The following is a 20355-nucleotide window of genomic DNA, read 5'->3' as shown; positions in this document are numbered from 1 at the left end:
GAAAAGGCTTCACGCTACAACAATTAACTTATAAGTAAACAACAAAGAACAACACGTGGACTATATATATGTAAATAAATGTTTTGGACCATCATTAGAAACCAGTAGGAAATTGAGTACTAAACTCAAACATAATTAAGAAAAAGATCATGTGACATCATAAAGATAATTTATATATGCCCATTATTTACCGGAAAGGAAACAAAATCTTCTATGATGATTGTGTCTCTCCAACAAATTGTACAAAGTTGATCATCATACGTGTGCAAGGACAAAGAACTTGTTGTCAACCTCTTTTTAAGTTTCGAATCTGTTTGATTTCGAATGAAAAATTTTGTATTAGTACCTCAATTCAAACTAAAATATGGATTTGATTCACATTTCATGTTCTAAGAAATACTTACCATTTGGAAAGGAAAAAAATTGAGATTTTGTCTCACAAAAATGTGCTAAGAAGGGATAGATGTATAAAATCTTTCAAGAAAGTAGTGGTTTTTCAACTCTAGCCAAATGAAAGATATTGTAAACATACGTGCCACGACTCCTTACCTCTACAGGTAACAAATATCCAAGTTAGATAATTTTGGATACTTTTTCAAACCTATTCCAATACTAAGTAGTAGTAATCCGCTTATTATGATATTAAGCATGGATAAGATATATCATATGAAACTTTTCTTAAAAGATTCTGTCTTCTCTTATGGAATTTTGATGAGTGAGATTTCTTCTAGAATTCTGCAAAATCTATACTTTCTTTTTCTTTGACATATGATCATAACTTATTTTCTTTGGTAAAAATATACCTTTTATTAATAAAAACTAAGACAAAGTTGAAGATCCCAACAGATGGGCTTTGTTACATAACAGGTCCATGAGAACTTGAGGGGGGAAAAAGAAAGCCAATGGCTAAATAACTCTTCTTTTTCCGAAGGTTTATGTAACCTAATCCACTACCAAATTAGCCTTTCGGGAGCAATGAACAAGTTGGATATAAGAAAATTGCAATAACATCTCAGCACACTCTTGTATAAGCACCCGGTCCTCCCAATTGAACTGATATGTAGTTTTAAAATTGGAGAGCACTTTTCAATTCAAGGTAGTCACTTTCAAAGATGGTCATAAATTTATTTGGGTATGCAGCCTACTAAGAGATTCATTAGAGATTAGAAACTGTCCAAGCTCTCACCGGTTATAGTAAGAAACTCGTTGAATCTAACGACTAAATCTCACCTAAGCCCTCACCAACCCTAGTGAGGGCCTGTGAACCTTTCCTAAATCCAGCAAGGGCTCAATGGCCCCCACAAAGGCACCGAAAAAAGAAGGAAAAAAAAATCAAAAAAATCAAAAAAATTATTTACATTAATACTTGCGTCACGTAAGACATTTGGCACTGACTGGTTAAAACCAAAATCAGTCAAAAGAACTACAATGTTTAATACTAAATTAGTAAATTCATAAAAATATTTAAGGCTAAATCAGTAAATTATTTAAAAAAATTAGAATTAAATCGATAAGTTTAGGAGTTTTTGGATTATTTTCTTTCCTATCTGTGCCAAATGTACCCACTATATCAGAGACGGAACGGCGCCATCTCGAGCTTTTCGTCTAATCCTCTTCGTTTTCGTTCGAGCTCATCGGTGAATTCTTCAGCTTCAGCAGAGATAACGCAGGTTCAAAGTGATCTTCTCTCTCTCTCTCTCTCTCTCTCTCTCTGTGCTTCGTTTTCAAGCCATTTCCGTTTGCTCATTTATATACTACACTCGGTATCCAAATTGTAGCGACGAATACCGACTGTTCTCCCGCACTCGGCATCGATTTTGCATGCGTAGTTTGGCCTTTGACTTCTCGTGATCACAGGAATTATGTGGGCTCTGCTGGCATTAGCTTTCCTCATTCGCCTCGCTTGATTTATCCGCACCTGCACGGGTGTGTCCCCATGGAAGCATTGTCGGTTCATGATCACTCGAACGCTGCTTACCCTTTTGGTTTTTAGCAGCTTTAAACCGCATAATGTTAGCTAAGTCATCATAATAATGAGTTATTCTTCCGAGGTTTTGGTCAATGTTGGTTTCTTTCAGTTACCCAGATGTTGTGGCTAATTGGGTGGGAAATCGAATAGTTGATGTTTCGCAATCGATCAGGCAGTGGTCACAATGAGAAACTATTGAGATGGAGCGGCCGAGCGGCTTTGCGGGGTGCATGATTGAGCAAGCCAAGCGGATTATGAGGATGGGATTTGTGTTTTGTTCAGAGTTGCTTCGTGTTTACAATTTAAAGCAAGCCTGAGTCATCAGTAATCTGCTGCGCCACGGCAATTGGACATGGCGTAGACACTCCATCAGATAAGTAGTTGATGAGGAGGAGCATAAGCTTTTCTTAAAAAGGAATTGAGCAAATTTGTTGGACAATAGCGGGTGCGGAAGGAGCAGAACGCTCTTATTGTTCACTTGGAAAGAATTAATGGCCTAAACCACCAAAGGTTGTTTTGCTTATGACTCATGCTTCTCTAGTCATGAATAGATTCACCTTTTTGAATAGCATAGCCATTGGCCATAGAAGTAGCATGGTTAAACATAATGAATAATATGCAGAGAAATATACTGTTTGTCATCGACCGCTTTGGTCCTTTTTGAATAGGCTCATGTTTTCAGAGTTACTAAAAGTGTTGATTTTGGTTTGGAAGTATAAGTGGAGAATGCTTATATCATCCACAAGTTATGGTCAGTCAGCTGCAAATCCATTTCCAAGAAAACTTCTCTTTGATAGATACATTTGCAATCAGTTGACATTTTGTGTGAAGTTGAGTGCCAAAGCTACCTCATGTGTGATGTGACTAAATGATCTCAATCCTAATCGAGACACTAACTGTTTGTAGTGGAGTACATCTTACTAATAAGGTACAATCCTGTAATCTTTCTTTTAAGCAAAATGGAGGAATTATTTACTTCTGCAGATACTGAAACTGAGACTACTTCTGCCACACACAAGTCGTTTTTATTATCTTAAAGTTTGTTAATGGCAATTAAAACTTGCTTACTCTAAATAAACCAAAACTTCTCTTGCTCACACCATTCTTTTCAGAGCTTCTTATTTTTCTATAATAAGTTTTCATGGCCTGAGCATAGCAATACTCCGAGGACCTGGGTATCCTCAACAAATGGTGTAATTTTCAATCTATGGAGGATCAAGACTGAGATCCCTAAGCATGTAAAGAACAAGAGAAGGACAAAAGTTTGTTTTCCGTGCCTCCGGGCTTTAGGTACTTCTTCTCATATCTAGAATCTGATGTGTGGTACTTTTCCTAGATTAGTGATGGCATATCCATGTTCCTCGTTATCTTTTACCACAGTAAACAAGTTGCCTGATGGATTCTAGTAGTTATGAAATGCAGCATAGTTCTCATAAACTTGCTCATTTGGAAAATGGAGTAAGCTGAATAGATTAGGTGAAGGAAAAGTTGAAAGCTTTTTGTTTCCTTGAGCGCAGCTTAGTTTATGCTGGTGAGAGAAAAAAAAGAACAAAACAGTAGCAAAATTGTAAACAACTCCCCAATGATCTCTTTAATAGACAACATGCAAAATATTGCACATGGCTTCAAGGGCATTATCATTTTCAACTTGCAAATCTTTGCCAGGCCATGATAGGGTTGATAGATTGACGCATATTAATGTACTGCTTTGCCACAAGCGTATGCGCATTATCTTTGTGTGTGTGTGTGCGTGTGTGTGCCCACATGCCTGCATGAGAGAGACACAGAGAGAGAGAGAGAGAGAGAGAGAGAGAGAGAGAGAGAGAGAGATCTGTTACTCTTGCTGTCAAATGTCATGGCCTTACATTCTCAGTTAACTTCTGCTTTAAAAATGTCATTGTTCGAATTCCCCTTTGCAAGAAATAGCTGTAATTGTCTTCATTTGTCCCTTGTCATCTTCCAAGCTTCATTTGATAAATAATTAGTCCTACAATTTTTACCTTGATTTTCGTCATTTTCGTTGGAGGAGGATCATCCTTCACATCTGGGCAAAAAGCTGTCTTTTTGTTTGTCCTTCACCTAAATATTCAAATGGGCAAAAAGCTGTCTTTCGCTTTTATGATTTGACACAATTTATCCTTTGGTTCATTCTCATGGGAGTTCATCTGGTTCGTCATTTGACTTGCACACTTTAATCCTCAGGAATTCAGTTCCTCTGATCTTGCCGACCAATACACACTTTGAGGGGCAATAGCTAGAAAACTTTAGCTGACTTTCACGATACTATCACTTACATCAGGTAGTTCATTTACGAGAGCACATAGCCGAACTAATGACAGTGCTTTGTTGAAATGTTTTGCCTTGGTCCCAAGGTACTCGCTCCAAGTTACTGGCTTGTAAAGTGGAGGATGATTAGAGTCTATTAGTTCTGGTAGAGGTGAGACTTGAACCCAACTCGGCGGTCCATATAAATAGGCAACTGATAACCGGTGCTCTGTTCGGTTAACCATTGCTCGATGGAGGACGCTTGGGTATAAGCCATTTGATAATATGTGAAAGAGGTCCCCCACATTAACAACAAGTGCACCGGAAAGTGGAGGTACTGTGATCCATCCACTGCCTTCTTTAAGCACTTGCAAGCCACTTGTGTTATTTTGATGAAGAATTGTGAGGAGTGTAGAGTCTGTGTGAGCGGCAAGACCCATTGCCCTGTCTGGGTCTGGGCAAGCAGGGTAAGAATTCAATTGCAAAGCAGCAACTGCCCCTGTGAATTCTCCTTTAGGGCTGCTCCATTTGATGTCTTCCTTTGTCAACCCCAAAGAGCCAAGCATAAGCCACATCAACCTTTCTGCTAGCTGTTTCATCTCTTTCTGGTACTTTTCAATTACATCACTGCAACAAATAACAGGGAAAATTAAGCATTTAAAAGAGAGTTAAGGTGCTCGACTAATGAAGGTTAAACAAAGAGTGAATAGAAGATTTGATCTTTAGACACTGTCTCTCAGATTCTTTTGGTGGGTCCATGGTTTTAATTGCATTATTTGCATCCATTGATAATAGTAAGTAGCTTGAAAAAGAAAAATTGTGAGTTACGACTTAGTACCAGAATAGGCTGTAATCTTGAGGCCAAAGTCGGCGAGCATGTTCCATTGGTGACCCCATAATGGTGAAACCCTCAGACCACATTTGCTTAGGGAAAAAGGCAGAAATTTTTGCGACTCCATAACCCGAGATGCCTTCTGGGGAACGAGATGCCTTGAGCTTTTGTTGCACCGGCAGAGAGAAAAGATTCTTGGCTGCACGCTCAACATCATGAAGAAGCTCCTCTGGTATGCCATGGTTTGTGACTTGATATACACCCCAACTTTTGCATGCATGGCCTATTAGCTTTAGCGCATTTGGGTCATTGAGATCGATGATCGGCAAACTCTCTTTGCTGGGACAGTGAGAAGAGGGGTACTCACCAAGTTCTGTCCATGCATATGAGTCGGGCAACTCTTCGGCTGAACTAAAGTCGAGTTGTTTATGGTGGAGTTCGACAGGATATGCTCTGAAGGCATCTGAGAGTTTGGAAAGCATAGCGGGGAGAGAGAAATAGGGAGAGAGTACTTGCAGAGAAACCGGGAGGGTGTTCGATGTCAGGTTATAGGTTGAGATACAGTTTACAAATGGACAGAGTAAAGCGAATGTACTTGTCACTTGATATGAAATGGTATAGTACTAAGTTTAAATAGAGATGAAGGAATTGTGGTTTCTCAGTGTTGAGTGGTGCTGGGGTATGGCATTGATTGGAAGGAGACAAGAAATGAAATAACAGAGAGCATTTCACATTGGACAATAGAAAGAACAAAAATAGTGAGGACAGTCTTGTCCTTTACAAACAATATAACGGAAGGATAGGAAAGGCATCTCAACTTCCCAAGCCACAGAGCTTCCATGGAAGGGAGGGTCCATCTCTCTCTCTCTCTCTCTCTCGCTCCCTCCCTCTCCATGTGCATTTGTTTTGTCCTCAACTAGGAACACATGCATATCAATATCCGCCCCCATTTTGGTCATAATCAACCTTTTTCAAAGTACAAATTCCCTCTCACCTGGATATATCTTCAATTTGCCCTTCCACTTGCTCTTTTGAAATTTATATAGCTGGCTTTTAGGTTTAGAGAGATTCTTGTCCTCAACTTGACCTGTTTAAACTGAATAAGTTCCTTCACGGAGGTGCACAAAATTCATTTGCAGCTTATTTTTGGTACTACTGAGTCTCCATGAGTATGACAAGGACATGGTATTTCAGGTCTTTGATTAGTTGTCCTCAACTTGTTCTTGTCTAGAGATTGGAAGATTTATATGGAAGGGCATTCTGGTCCGTCCACCAGTGAGTGCTCCTATTTATATCTTCACATATATTTGATCATTTCCATGAAAAGTTAAAAAGCCTCAGTGCACTCTGAGATTACATTATGTTGTTTGTCCTAGATGTCCCAAGTGGGCTACCGAACACCATTCAAAACCACAAACATTTTTGGTCGTCTCCAGACATTATGTAAATAGGTTTCTCACTTTTCTGTTAAAAATCATTTGACTGTTGCTTATGGTTTCTCCATTTTGCTCATGGTTTCTCCTTTGTGGAAGCATATGATGAAACTGTAGCTGATTATTTCTGTGAAAGATACAAGTGTTAATTGGCTTGGTTAGTCATTTTCTTGAAATATTGGAGCACCATAGATGTCAATCTTCATTGATCCATGCACAAGGAGGAAGTAAAGATTTTCGTTTAGTCAGTTTCTCTTCTGTCTCTCTCTTTTTTTTTTTTTTTTTTTTTTTGGCCTTCTCTTTATATTCTATAAGGTTGGCATCCAATGACCGAACAGAACAACACAATAATCTTGGGACATCATCATGCGAAAACTGATTGCAGGATTCATGTGATGAGCCTTACACATGGGACAAATGCGAAATGTACTGTTACACATGCAAAATAGTCCTGCAAGACTGCACTTCGGAGGAGACGCGTGATGTATCATACGCAATGGCAGTGGTAAGACTCCGCTAATTTCATGGAAATTGAACGTTTGACATTCAATATGCCTTCTCCCTCCTTGCGAGGATGAAAGATTGGACCATTGGCGAGATTTGCAACTTCGTCATTCATCAGTGCAGCAAAAACTCGGTGATCAATTCTGTTTAGGTCTGTCTGTGGTCAGAATGGTAAAAAGAACTTGATATCCGTGCAATCTCCTGTTACAAAGCATCATAATGTTTCCTGTGGAACGTGTTGACAAATTTCTGCTACGTAATAGGGTCCAAAGAGGGTTTTATAATGTATAAATTGTCTTAAACCGTGATTGAAGGGAAGTTTGAAAAGCATTGAAGGCTGTGCTGTACATGACTTTTGATTTGAGTTTAGTTAAGGATACTCCAGCGTCACTCCAAGGTCAGTTTTCTCGTGTGACCACTGTTATTTTACATGTTAATTAACAGTAAAACCATGGATTATTGCTTGATTCCCCCCAAGAAAGGCGGGAAATGACGAATCGCCCACATAGATCTAAGAGACTATTATTTACACTCACACTAGAGCTCCAATTATATGTCGAAGGCAACGTCATTTAGCAACATGATATTCGAGATTAAAATCTCTGTTGAATTGATTATTTCTTCCAAAGGTAATAGGTCATCGCACGAAAAGATCTCTTTTCGCAATAGTATAAAGCCTATGAGGAAGCAGAGGAACTTTTCTACTTCCAGACGAAAGTGAAAGTTCGAACTGATTTACGTTTGAGAAAGTATGCAGCACTTACAAACGTGGGTCTAAGGAAGCACTTGCCAAAAGGACAAAGGATCACCTTTTTATAAGTGGGTTTAATTAATGACAGGCCGAGACCTCAAATTTGGACCAGCAAAATGGTACCCGAGATGCTACGCCATGTGAAAGAGCAGAAACTTTGCGAGACTATAAGGGCATACATAGTGAAGTACCATGATGATGTCCACACATAATATGCTCGGTTTTGTCATGATGCTCCTTTGAAGGCCATTGGACTTGTAAATCTCAACCGTCAAGAAAGTAAGTTGCGCCCAAAAAGGTGGAGTGACTAGGTCACCACAAAACAAGACTTTTCTTTCTATGTGCCAATCTGGGTTTAAGAGGAGTTTACCCTAAATTGAGAGACAAATGTTCAGAATTTCATTTTCTTGCCCAACACGTAGTTTAATGAAAGTTTCGATTAAAAATGACAATAAAAATTAGATAATGAACTGGTTCTACACAGTTCACGGTACCTTTTGAAGGGAAAGTTAATGTTTAGTAGAAGTAAAAACAAGTTCAGTCCATCTTTTTCTTGTCAAAATATGACACATCACTTGTTTACGTGGTTTATAAGCTCTTTATGCACATGTGATCTCCCTCCATTTGCTTAAGATTTTGTGTTAGACTATTTAACATGTCGATTTTTTCTTGTTAGATTTCTTATGTTTCAATAACTATGAATAAAAAAAAGAAGGAACTTATGTGCTTTGAGACTATAATGCTCCACTTAGAGAGAGAGAGAGAGAGAGAGAGAGAGAGAGAGGTTGTTTTATGTCATTCAAGCAGATTATGCTCCATTCATTTGGGACATACACAAGCTGAGATGAAAGCCAAATATATCCACACGATGACAAAATCCAAACTTGCCTGCCCCTCTCGTATCCTCTTCGAGTCCTCCCTTTTCGTAATCTGCAATTTTCAACTTCGAAATCATTGGCCTCCTCCAAAGTCAAAAACCTATTTGCTTGAATTTGTCAAATCAGTAGACTGACAAACCATGGTGGAAAGAATCCATAGGACTGTGGGGTGCAAACCAGAGCAAAGTGATGAGAAGACACTAATGTCATCTCCCTTGCCAATAAGATGTGCGTTATCGATTCTGCCAGTGCTCTTTAGACAAAGCTACTTGCGCTTACTTCAAGAGTCGATGTGGTCAATCTGTTTCTTTCTCATGCACAATGATTCTGATATTGCTACCCAAAAATTATGGGTGATTTATTAAGAGAGCAACGAGATGTTTGTGTCATTTAGAACCCTTACCAAAGAGTCCTAATGATTTTGATATCAATTTGTATTTCGATTTACCTATATGATTACATTTTCAGATTTGACATTTGTAATGATAACAAATAAGGACACATATTTTTCATTTAGCAAGCAGGATATGAACCTAAGGAGAGAAAAAGAGAGAAAGAAATACATATTTAACATAATCGTGTCATCACATTCTTTCAAACTTATTTGATTGACCAGTTCTTTCAGACTTTTTTTTTTTAATCAATTCTTTTGGGAGCTAAGCTTATCACGTTACGTTTTGATGCCTCCAGTAAATTAATAATTCCAAAAATCATGGCAAGAAATGGGGAAGCGTATAATCCAAACTATGAGGATATCCATGTCCTCTATGTCATTCCTCTTCATTTCAATTTATCGATATGTTAGCAGATGAGAGTGATTCAAAAGTGGTTGGCATAATAAATTGTTTGTCGTTTCTTCATCTGATTCTGGACCACGCACATTAGTCACAGGTTGGCGATATTTCCTGCGGGGATCACGAACTTTAGTATGGTTATGGGACAAGATATGCAAGAATTATTGATACCTTGGCCAACTACTAATATATGTCCAACCAAGATCCGGACAAATAGCTGAGTTGGCAGCCAAGATATACATGTCTATGTGCATAGATATGTATATATTGGCTATAGTTATTTTATTTTGACACATGCATGAAGCCATGATGTTTCCTTTGGGGTTCCCCACATAAATTCAATGATTATTCGCTCGAAACCCTAGAATGTAATAATTTGAAAAGATGGGTTTTTATAATGGGGATACTAGTGGACAAAGGCTGGCCGATTCCGAGGTTTGGATCTACTCTTAATTTGTTTGCTCTCCTAACGTATGTTCAGACATTCTCCTGGTACTTGATGGGGAAACTATCATTAAGTATTCTTTAATCGTGGTTGCATGCGCCATGCAGATTTGTTAATATGTGATGTTAACTCTCTGTCTAACATAACTTAATCGTTTGTGCAGTTGTAGATCTGTGTTTTCCTTTGTCTTCTGGATAAAGACATTCTTCTTTCCCATGCTTAGGCCTAGAAAGTATCCAAATTAGTGACAAGTTGCACACTAAGCTCCAATATCCTTGACGACCGTGACTGGAACGTGGATGTTGTCCGCATCGAAAGTACATCGTGACTCTTAATTTTCATTATGAGCGATCTTTTGTTGTTTCAACCACCATTGCATTGTTCCGCAGATTCAAAGCAGAAGAGAACAAAAACAGTGGGAAAGTTGCTTGGAAAAAGAATCCTTATCAGCATCGAGAAAAATGAGAAGATTTTTAACCCCCAAGAGGCCGGCCAAATAGCGGAGCGATGTGACAAATCCATGTTCGAATTACAACATCCATCATTCAGAACGACTATTTACCCTGGTCTGGTGGAGAATGCTTACTCGATACATGTGGATGTGCCGTTTACTGACATCTGGGATTAGCCAAACCGTAAATTTGGATACCCAATGATATTTGTTCTTAAGAATATCTTGCACACCAAAAAAAGAAAAAAGTTCAGCCTAGGGAACATAAAGATCGCCAGATTCTAGTAGACATAGGTATGGGCACATTCATCCATGATTTGATATATGGAAGCTTGATGTATGTTGCTCAGACTATCATGTGAGCATCGCGTGCACGTCTCGTTTCAATTCAGTCCTTATTCCTCGACTTATCTCAGCAATCTACTTTAAGACTAAAAAGAAACCTGATTCAAGAAATTATAATCCATCTTTTGTTTGCATGGCATCTGTTTGCACCCTAAAATGACCAACTTTTGGTCATTATCGACATAATTGACAAGGACATAAATTTATAAATAGAATTATCAATAATTTAAAGAGAATCGACAGCTCATTAGTGAAGTCATTAACGACACACAAAGCGAAGTTGTAATCGAGAACCATGAAGTTGATTGACTAAGTCATCAATATGGACATCAAGCAATCAAATGTCGATTAATTATTCTGAGCTTATTTTAAAATCATCGTAACTTCTCGAATACACTAAGAAGTAACTTCTTTTTCGGTGGCCATTTGTAGCCTCCCTTTTTTTTGGTAAGGATTTGTAGCCTCTCTTTATAACTTCTTTTTATAACTTTCGTTAATAACCGTCAATCGTATGTTTTAAATATGACATCGTACTCTTCAAAAGTCTCCTTGCACAAATCGAATTAATTTACTATCTTTTTAGTATCTTTACTTTCTTGCACGGTACTTTAATTTCCTAGCTATAGCTTCCACATTCGACTCGTCTATTAAATTTTAACATGTATTTTTGTCTTAGGTATGTGTCATCGATTAAATTCCAGCATAATATATTTATATTTCCAAGCTGCCTCGTCGATTAAATTTTACATAGTATGTTTGCATGTAGTTACTTCAATGAGTCTGTATTTTCTAAGTCAACGGGATTTGCATATGTACGGCCTTGTTCTAATAAAAGTTGGTGGTTCCTTATTGTTACTAATATTTCCTGTGTGGAATTGGGGCAAAACCTAGTTGCCTTTAATTAAAAGCTGAAAACGACTTTTAGTGAAATATATTTTCACTGCGGGATCAATTTCGATGAAACATCTTTTTGATGTGCTCGGTAGGACTAGTGTAGCTGATTTGAGAAAATATAATGGTGCGTAGCGTACGAGGAGCAAACTCGATATCAACTAAGCTACCTATAACAAATAATCCGTCACTGCAACTTGATAATGACGGGATTGAGACATTATGAGTCATCGACTGCACTATTGATGGCAGAGCAAAACCAGGGTGGAGAGGTTGACGTCGGGAAACATCTCACCAATGAACAAAGAAGACAATCGGAGCCAAGTCCCATGCTATTGGCTACCATGAGAAAGATACTCGAGGGAACAGCGGAATGAGACTACTAGCCACACGATGAATGCCTCATCCACGAGGTCAAGCCCATGATCATTGACACCTTCCTTAAGGTCATGCACGGGCCAAGAATGTTGAGCCATTCAATGCAAATGCGGGCCAATCCGACCAATTCCGTACCTTTTGGAAATTTTCAAGGGGATTAAATTGTCGGTACTGGTCCAATGGGACGATACTAGTTGATGGAAGGAATTTGCCTAGTACTATGGCTTCTAGGTATGTTCTTCTACCTCTTAATCATTTAAATGGCGGAAATAATTTAGGGCAAGTAAACCCATCACCAATAAAGATTTTACAGAGACCTGAAAATCCTCTCTATTGATTATCTTATTTTGTTTAGACCATAGGGGATTTTCTACAACTGATGGAGGACCAGAGCCATCTCCATCTATATATCCTTCTGGCTTCTGTGTTCACTTCCTCTTTCTTACCTTCCTCTCCAATATCAGTCAATTTTTCCAGTCTTGCTCTCTCCAAATTTCTAATCTCTGTCCGTTCTCGATCGCTCATCGAATTCTTTTTCCCTTTCGGGATCAAAAAACTTCGGTATCGAAGCTACTGCTTCTGCCATGGACGCTAGAATTTCTGCCTAGAATATAACTCCCCGGAATATCTCTCCCGACAACAGAAAAAAGAACTGTCAATCCTCGATGTTTTCCAAAGAACATATCCTATGAAATTAAGCTTCTGGAGATGATTGTGACCTCTCAACGAACTATCTGTTTGTCATACATATTGGATTCATTCGAAGTAATATCCGTGTACATAAAAAAAAAAAAAAAAAAAAAAAAAAAAAAAAAAAAAGCAGACATGAAAAATAGGTAAAGACGCGTTCTCTCCACCATCTACACTTTTTCGTCTGGGGGCATGAGATCCTAAAGCACTCCCAGCTAAACGAGATGGGATAGGGGAAATAGTTGCAAATAGTATAAAAATCAAGGAATGAACCAATGTAAGATTGATAAATGTTCTGAAGAACCGTCATGCTACAAATACATAACTGGTTACAAATCGAATGCACGTCACACCATACGTGATGAAGTTTTTGACTCGATATATGACAAATTCTGTGGACAGGAGAAGAAACATCACACAAACACCAAGAAATCAAGATTTCTTTAAGTTGCAGTGACATTCTTTATGCTGATCCAAACTCTGCAAACCACTTTTCGTGCTTCTCGATATCGGCTGCAGAAACACTTCGCTGTACCTTCACCAAGGCTTCGTCGAAGTCACACATTGCCACAGGGTCCTTCGAGATCTCATCCTTGGACATGTTCTTAATTTCGTCCCGAGTCTTTCCAGCTATCTTACGCCTCATTCCATTCATGGAGGCATCCCGGCAAACATTCGTAAGATCATCCCCACTGTATCCGTCAGTCCGTCGAGCTACGTCATCGATGTTTACATCAGTAGCCACCTGATACAGAACCATGAAGCACACTTTCAAAGTGATTTTGGGCTAATATAGACAAATCTAGACGGTTCCTTACAAAAATTCAGTCACAAATGGCTTCAAGTAACAACTAATAGTACATGCTTGTACTTAAACACTCCTGCCTGACTCAAATTAATCTCTTTGCGTTCACTCTTTTTAGAATGTCAAAAACAAGACACATAATGCATAACACTCCACAGCATCGCTCCTCATATGAAATGATCTCAAGCAATACCATACATCAGTATGAAGAAAAATCAATTGAGTATTTGACAAGTTAGTACTATGGCCATGATTGAGTAGCTTACCTCAACGGTCTTCAAGTTGATACGGATAAGTTCCTTACGGCTTTCAAAGTTTGGAAGAGGAATGTATATTCTCTTTTCAAGCCTCCTCCTGCAAAGAAGCAACAAATGCAGGTTAAGCAAACCTGAACAGCAAGCCTTTATGGAAATGGGTTTTGAAGTAATAACAAATTTCAAAATGGCAACACAGCTTAAAAATTAATGAAAAACAAAAAGAACCTGAGCGCCTCATCTATATCCCATGGGAAATTAGTTGCAGCTAAAACCATCACTATCTTGCGAGTACCATCTTCATTTGTCGAACTGTTGTTAACACCATCTATTTGAACAAGAAGTTCAGATTTGACCCTCCTGGATGATTCATGCTCCCCTGAAGCCCTGAAGAGAGGAACTTTAGAAAGTCAGATACAAGTAAATGCCACAGAAGATCCAAGGGATTTATTCCTTTTTCCAACATTAGGCGAAGAATCTTATCTCACTCCAAGTATCGAACTTACCCCCGAGCATTGCAGAGAGAGTCGATCTCATCAATAAAAATGGTGCTTGGAGCATAGGCTCTAGCAAGATCAAACAAGCACCGTACCATGCGCTCACTCTCCCCACGCCATTTAGAAGCCAATGTAGCAGATGAAACATTGAAAAAAGTAGTACCGCATTCAGTAGCTACAGCTTTTGCAAGAAGGGTCTTCCCAGTTCCGGGAGGACCAAACATTAGAACACCTTTCCAAGGTCTCCTGATTCCCTGTGAATGAAAGCAACGTAAGCATAGAGCTCATAGTACCCAGTCATAGGACTAATTTCCAAATTTTAGACAACATAGCAGGAACTGCTTCAGCTTGATTACCCATTTCCCACCCAACAGACTCCCCCAGACACCCATCACCTTTGGTACCACAGTTCTAGGCTCCTCAATCTTTGGTAATCCATGCTGTTAAGAACATCTATAATGGCCAGTGGCCATTCTACAGCTTGCTCTCTCTGCTCAATGTATTAACTAATTTTTTTCTTGAAGCAATAAAACTGGATTTCAAATTCAGTCTTTTCAAAAGATAATTTTACAGAAACTTGGAAACAAAATAACTGTTAGCATCATCAATATGTACTTGGATTCAGATCCTACTCAAAGCAAAGTAGCACATAGATTGCACTTCATGAGGTCAAGCAGTACCTGAAAATATTCGGGCATCCACAAAGGAAGCACAACAGCTTCCTCTAAAAGTCTCTTTGCTTCGCTCAATCCAGCAACATCATCCCATCTCACTCCAGGGGTAGTCTCCAAGACATCCCTCTCAAGCATTGCAGCCAAGTCCTGATCAGGTCCCTCATACTGTCCCTTCTTTGACTTTCCATCTTCAGCATCACCATTCTTTAAGTTGCAACCATAAATTTGTCAGCACAATGAAAACATCTTAAATCAAACTTCAAGCAAACAGAGTAAATCAAATTTCATTTGTGAAATAATATAAATACATAATCTCTAGGAGCTGAGAATAGTAAAAGGATAAATAAGCAGTTCGCATACAACACAAACCAATCATCAATCAACTTTTTGGCAGATATATAATGCTGAGTTTCTCTAGCAACTCGTGATTCATAGATGCTAAGAAATTCAAATTAATAGAAGAATCCCCTCCCAAAAATTAATGCAAGAATTGAGTAAACTAAGCTACAGCAATTCTTTAGCAAGAAAGATGAAACAACTAAAAGCATATGGGATATGCATGGAAGCATGCCCAAACCTACAGTCACACAGACATCAAATTCCCCATATATATCACTATATTACCAACTACATAGGGTTTACTTGCTTTCACATTGTTTTAAAAGTTTTGTAAAAGAGAATTACCCCAGAATCAGCTTTGGCAGATTTGCCAGAAGCAGTGCCTTTCTTTCCAGTGGAAGATGCTCGGACACCTGTATTACTCTTGCTCGAACCACCAGCCTTTGCCCCACGTGCAGCGGCACCAGCCCTAGCAGTAGCACCGCGAGCCCATGTCCCATCTTGTGGTGACTTCCTCATGCCCACTTGACCAGCCCTTGCAGGTCTTCTACCAGTAGGATCCCTACTAGGCGGCCTCCACACATCAGGATCATCCATGGGGGGAGCCCCGGAGGAAGTTGGGTATTCATCCAGTGGTTGGAAAACAAAGGAGGACTTGGCATTGATCGGAGGTGAAGAAGGGCGTCGACCACCGGGAGTCTCTTTAAAAGCCCTTCGCTCGGCATCTAGTTGCTTCACAACTTCCGCTTCCTCAGACAAGGCTTTCTTCACATTCATCCATTTCGCCCGAATTAAGGGATCATCGACTGTATTCAAGTGCCTAGAATTACACGCACGTTAGAATTTGGAGGAAAGAAAAAAAGGGACGCGCTTTCAGACACCAATATCTGGACCAATACTATCATAAGGACCACCTCATTCCGACAACAGGGAACTGTTCATCCCCTCTGCTATCTACATCTCGTGTGGTGGAAAGAGTGCGCAACCCTCAAACGACAGGGACGGCATAGAGGAAAAAAAAAACCCAAGCTTTCCACATTCATAACATGAAACCATAAGAATTTCAAACCGTTAAATCGAATCCAAGGCTCAATTCTATCTCCGGAAGAAATCACCAAAAACCGAAAGCAACGGATCGAAATTCCAGCTCAGCTCGTGTCCACAACTACAATCAAACCTCGAGAAAAATCACTTCTCCCCTGACGAGCAACGATTAGCAAGAAGCCATCAAATCATCCCGAATCCCCCCCCCCCCAAACGCTACAACCGCGCATCAAATGAGAAAACGAGAGGATCCACGAATTCGAAGTACCCTTTTCACTTCGAACGATGCAAAGTTCCCTTTTTTTTTTTTTTTTCTCATCGACGAAATCAAACGAGCTCAACTGAACCGAAATGAGGGGAGAGGAGAGGGGGGGAAGGGAGGAGGGAGTACTTGTTGATCTGAGCAATGGCGCCGTCGAAGAAGATGGTGGAGGTGTCGTAGAGACCTTCTAGGGCATACTCCCTCGCCAATTTCAAGTGATCCTGCAACCCCGCCACATTGCTCCCCACCATCCTCCCTCTCTCTCTCTCTCTCTCTCTCTCTAATGCACTCTCTGCAACTCCAGTACTCGATCGGATTCACCTCAATCTCTCTCTTCTTCTCTCTCTCTAAAACCAGAGCTTCCAAGCTTCTTTCTCTCTCTCTCCAAGCAGTTGTGGCGGAGCAGGAAGGAGGCCGCGACGGCGACGTTTCAACGGTTGGGAACAGAGGAGGGGAGAAGGCCCCGCGCAATGACTCCTTTGCCCTCGCCGCTTCGAGCTATTTACTTATCTCCGGTCCGGGAGTTTTGTTTTTTTAAATTGCAGTTGGGCCTCGAGAGGGGTTTTTGATAGGGGAAAAAGATTGTCGACCGTTGGATCCGCAGGGCCCCCAACGGTCCGCCTTTCGCCTTTTCTAACTGCCGAAGGCCCAGATCCATGTTTAAAATTGAAATCCGACAGGACCACTTTCTCTTTTACATTTATGATGAAGAAGCCACGTAGAAGCCTCTCATCACCATGTTTGATTTAAATAAAATAACATATTAAAAAAAAAAGGGAGATGAAGAATTGATAGTGAATGCTTCCATGAAATTTTACCCTCCATGAAGTTTACGTAATTTGACATTGATTTAAGATCGGTAGTTTCGAATTCATATTATATTCCTTCTATTTATACTTGAATGATCATTCAATTTCGCACGTTATCACTTTGGCTTCTTTATATATAAAGAAAAAGCTAACCATGTCGGCATATAAGGAATATGTCGTTGTCTTTGTTTTTCTCTTTCGAGCCTCACGATTTAAACGGTACACGACACTATTAAAAAGAAATTCTCCGCACCTGACCTCACTTTTGATGCCTTAGCCCTTTATTCCACATACACATTTTCGCCAATCGATCAGGATTCTTTCATTTATGGAAATATGCTTCGACAATGTTCGCTTTTTTTTTCGCGATAGACGCTGCTTTATTCATCGGCATCGTCGTGGCGCGCGTGCAAAATGAGAGAGGGAAGGGATAGCCTAGACGGCTTTCCTAATCACCAATTTAGGAAAATTTCCTTTTCAAGGGGGTCGCCATCATAACATCAGCAGGTAAAAATAGGAATTGCACCTTGAACTCGTCCACTCGATCCATTCTACCAAAATCTGAATTTCATTCATACCTAACCCAAACACTCAAGGCTGTACAAATCATATTCCTCCACTTGGGGAAGCGTTCCCACTTTTTCTAAAACGCAAAGACCCCGTCATCTCAATCTATTATTTTACACTAATTCGCAATTCGTGAGAGTAGCCTTCACGATGTATTCTGACGAAAAGCACACCAAAACCTTTGATTCAAAACCCTAAATTATCAAACAAAACGGGCAATATGAATATCTATAGTAAGAAAAGTAGCTGATCGGAGATAATGAATGATAGAGAGATTGAAACCCTCTTATTTTCTATGTGTTCTCGTGTCATTCCAAATACAAAAACTGTGGCATAACCCTAAACCTAGGAGCTGAGATCTAAAACCCTTTGTACATCAAAGCATATATAATCCCAGGATGCTCTCTCTCTCTCTCTCTCTCTCTCTCTCTCTCTCTCTCGGGAAGCTTGATGTCCCTTCTTTTCAACTTGAACTTGTGCACGCAGACTGGGTCGTTGGACCTGCATTCCACACAAAACCACAATCATCAATAAGAAATCTACTTTATAAGCGAGAAAAGTCCGTGCAATCTTTTCTTTAATATCTTTGTTTAGCAGTAGGTTTGGTCAAAAGGAAGAACTAGAAGCATGGATTTACCTAGACCGGTGGCTTCCGAGCTCTTCATGAACCGCAGTCGCTTGCAAGATTCGACAAACATTCTGATACAGAGAAAAAACAACAACGACGACGACTCAGCACGCGATATCTCAGTATAAAAAAGCGAGATAAAATGAGAGGAAAAGGCCCAGAAAATGACTGGAAACTCACTTCCAAGGCACATCTCCAACCAGCATCCAGTCACCATCTTTGTCCTCATAAGTAGGCAGAAATTCAGCACCGTTTGCCGGGTCAACGATCTTCCTCTCGCTTGCATAATTGCCTGCAACAGTTTCCCAAGAACCCCATAAGAACTCATCGATACATACAAAACGCTGAATTACATCAGTCTACTTTTTCGATTATTGTGTTCAAATAACTCACATATGGAGAAGCAAGAGAAGAGCTTCTCAAGAGCAGCCAAAAGCTGCTGGTAGCTGTCGTACGCCTCCAGATCCACTTTTCTCAAATACGGAGCTCCGTCCACGGCCACCTTCACATACTTGCAGCTCTTCATCACGCTCTTCCTGAACGCTTTCACCGGCGGCCACCCCACGGCTTGCGTCCTATAGATTAAACACAACACACAGTCCTTATAATTCTTTCTTCTTGTGCAGTCCATCTTCAGGAACTATATCACAGTAATTTAAATATCGAGATACAACGTGTTCATGTCGTATCCAGCGTGTGCTCACACATCATTCTTTTTCCCAATCATTTCGATACTCAGATCGTGTCGCTGTTGGTGCCGAATTGCGAAATTTATATGTGAACGGTGTTTTCTTCATGACTGATATAAAACTAAGGAGAAATTCGCGCTAGACATCACTGTTCAAGAAAGGGGTCTGGGTCAAATATCTTACTTGGCTGCAGGAGGTTTAGCTGCGCCGGAAACTTCATCCTTCACCCGTGCACCGCCCACAGGAGAATTGTTGGCTTCATCGTCGCGACCGACGGCTGATGCATCGAGATCGACAGTCTTGGAGAATCCCCGCTTTGTGCCCGACTTCCCCCGGTTCTCCCCCGGCAACCCTAGCCGGAGCTCGGTGATCTCCTCCAAGCTCGAGCCTGGGTTAGCGTGGACTTCCGGCGACTCCTTCACCTTCTCCAGCTCCATCTCCTCTCTTCTCGACCTTACAGGCTTCGCTCGAAAATGAAATTTTCTTCCTGTCGAGTCGCCTTTAGACAGCAATATAAAGTATAAAGGCAGGAAATGATAAACTTTGACAAACGCGTCCCAAGTTTATAATGTGAACCGTTCCATCCTGCTGTCTAGTATTATATCATTCGAGAGGAGCCGTATGACCGGCAAAATGATGGAGCCAGTCCCGTCCGGACACGTGTGCTTCGAGGAGCGGCTGTGATTCGTCCATGTAGGCGACAAGACAACGTGTGACTGGCAAAGCGTGTGACTATGATGTGAGTGGTATAAAAGTTAGGGCCCTCGTTTGGTCGGTTCGACCGGGTCACTTTCGATGGGTTCTCATGTCTAATCATATTCGGCTTTGCTTAAGAGTAGTCTTTAGTGTTTTTTGGTAGTTGAACCAACTTTAATTTGCTTGATCTGAGGACCGATGGCATCAAGTGCTCCATTCATCGCTCCAACCGAAGAGCATGTGTTAGCCTTGTTTTGGGCAATGTTTCAATCCACTTTAATCAATATATATCTTCCAATTAGGAGGCCTTAATTTAAACGTTAGTTTAATGTTTCGACGTAATACTTGCGATGTGGGTATGTATGTGGGAAAAGCTATATACATGAGACATGTGAGTCGTGTTAATAAGCATATATGCTAATCATATTTAACGTGAGATGATATAAATTTAGATGTATCGATATC

At 40.1% G+C, this 20355-nt stretch overlaps 3 protein-coding genes and 1 long non-coding RNA gene across 4 annotated transcripts; 1 reads left to right on the top strand and 3 right to left on the bottom strand.

Moving 5' to 3' along the window:
- Nucleotides 1-1575: 1575 nt before the first annotated feature.
- Nucleotides 1576-7399, top strand: LOC120288937. The gene is made up of 2 exons (XR_005546846.1): nt 1576-1670; nt 6885-7399. It is a non-coding gene; the product is annotated as an uncharacterized LOC120288937 (long non-coding RNA).
- Nucleotides 3711-5911, bottom strand: LOC104423137 (gibberellin 3-beta-dioxygenase 1-like). Its single transcript, XM_039303226.1, has 2 exons — nt 5073-5911; nt 3711-4861 (listed from the first exon to the last, which is right to left on the bottom strand). The coding sequence occupies exons 1-2, from the start codon at nt 5546-5548 to the stop codon at nt 4234-4236; spliced, it is 1104 nt and encodes a 367-aa protein (XP_039159160.1). The 5' UTR covers nt 5549-5911; the 3' UTR covers nt 3711-4233.
- A 5481-nt stretch (nt 7400-12880) lies between the features above and the next one.
- Nucleotides 12881-17012, bottom strand: LOC104423135 (katanin p60 ATPase-containing subunit A1). Its single transcript, XM_010035598.3, has 7 exons — nt 16631-17012; nt 15541-16015; nt 14863-15060; nt 14192-14436; nt 13914-14072; nt 13698-13785; nt 12881-13371 (listed from the first exon to the last, which is right to left on the bottom strand). Exons 1-7 carry the CDS (start codon nt 16750-16752, stop codon nt 13090-13092), a joined length of 1569 nt encoding a protein of 522 aa, XP_010033900.1. The 5' UTR covers nt 16753-17012; the 3' UTR covers nt 12881-13089.
- Nucleotides 17013-18076: 1064 nt separating this feature from the next.
- Nucleotides 18077-19767, bottom strand: LOC104423134 (auxin-responsive protein IAA1). The gene is made up of 5 exons (XM_010035597.3): nt 19378-19767; nt 18899-19080; nt 18686-18797; nt 18515-18576; nt 18077-18378 (listed from the first exon to the last, which is right to left on the bottom strand). Exons 1-5 carry the CDS (start codon nt 19629-19631, stop codon nt 18341-18343), a joined length of 648 nt encoding a protein of 215 aa, XP_010033899.2. The 5' UTR covers nt 19632-19767; the 3' UTR covers nt 18077-18340.
- Nucleotides 19768-20355: the final 588 nt, after the last annotated feature.

This window comes from Eucalyptus grandis, chromosome 10, assembly GCF_016545825.1.
Source record: "Eucalyptus grandis isolate ANBG69807.140 chromosome 10, ASM1654582v1, whole genome shotgun sequence".
NCBI classification, from domain to species: Eukaryota; Viridiplantae; Streptophyta; class Magnoliopsida; order Myrtales; family Myrtaceae; genus Eucalyptus; species Eucalyptus grandis.
The sequence above is the reverse complement of the archived record's forward strand: the minus strand, read 5'-3'. Positions and strand labels throughout refer to the sequence as shown.

Bases quoted from the DNA above. Each gene is read 5' to 3' on its own strand.
- LOC104423134 (XM_010035597.3), bottom strand. From the start codon at position 19,631: ATGGAGCTGGAGAAGGTGAAGGAGTCGCCGGAAGTCCACGCTAACCCA. The intron at 19,081-19,377 runs GTAAGATATTTG...TTTAATCTATAG, and splicing joins GCTAAACCTCCTGCAGCCAA to GACGCAAGCCGTGGGGTGGC. The intron at 18,798-18,898 runs GTGAGTTATTTG...AAACTGTTGCAG, and splicing joins CTTCTCTTGCTTCTCCATAT to GCAATTATGCAAGCGAGAGG.
- LOC104423135 (XM_010035598.3), bottom strand. From the start codon at position 16,752: ATGGTGGGGAGCAATGTGGCGGGGTTGCAGGATCACTTGAAATTGGCG. The intron at 16,016-16,630 runs GTACTCCCTCCT...GTGTAATTCTAG, and splicing joins GCCATTGCTCAGATCAACAA to GCACTTGAATACAGTCGATG. The intron at 13,372-13,697 runs GTAAGCTACTCA...GTTCTGTATCAG, and splicing joins TCAACTTGAAGACCGTTGAG to GTGGCTACTGATGTAAACAT.
- LOC104423137 (XM_039303226.1), bottom strand. From the start codon at position 5,548: ATGCTTTCCAAACTCTCAGATGCCTTCAGAGCATATCCTGTCGAACTC. The intron at 4,862-5,072 runs GTACTAAGTCGT...TATTTGTTGCAG, and splicing joins CAAGATTACAGCCTATTCTG to TGATGTAATTGAAAAGTACC.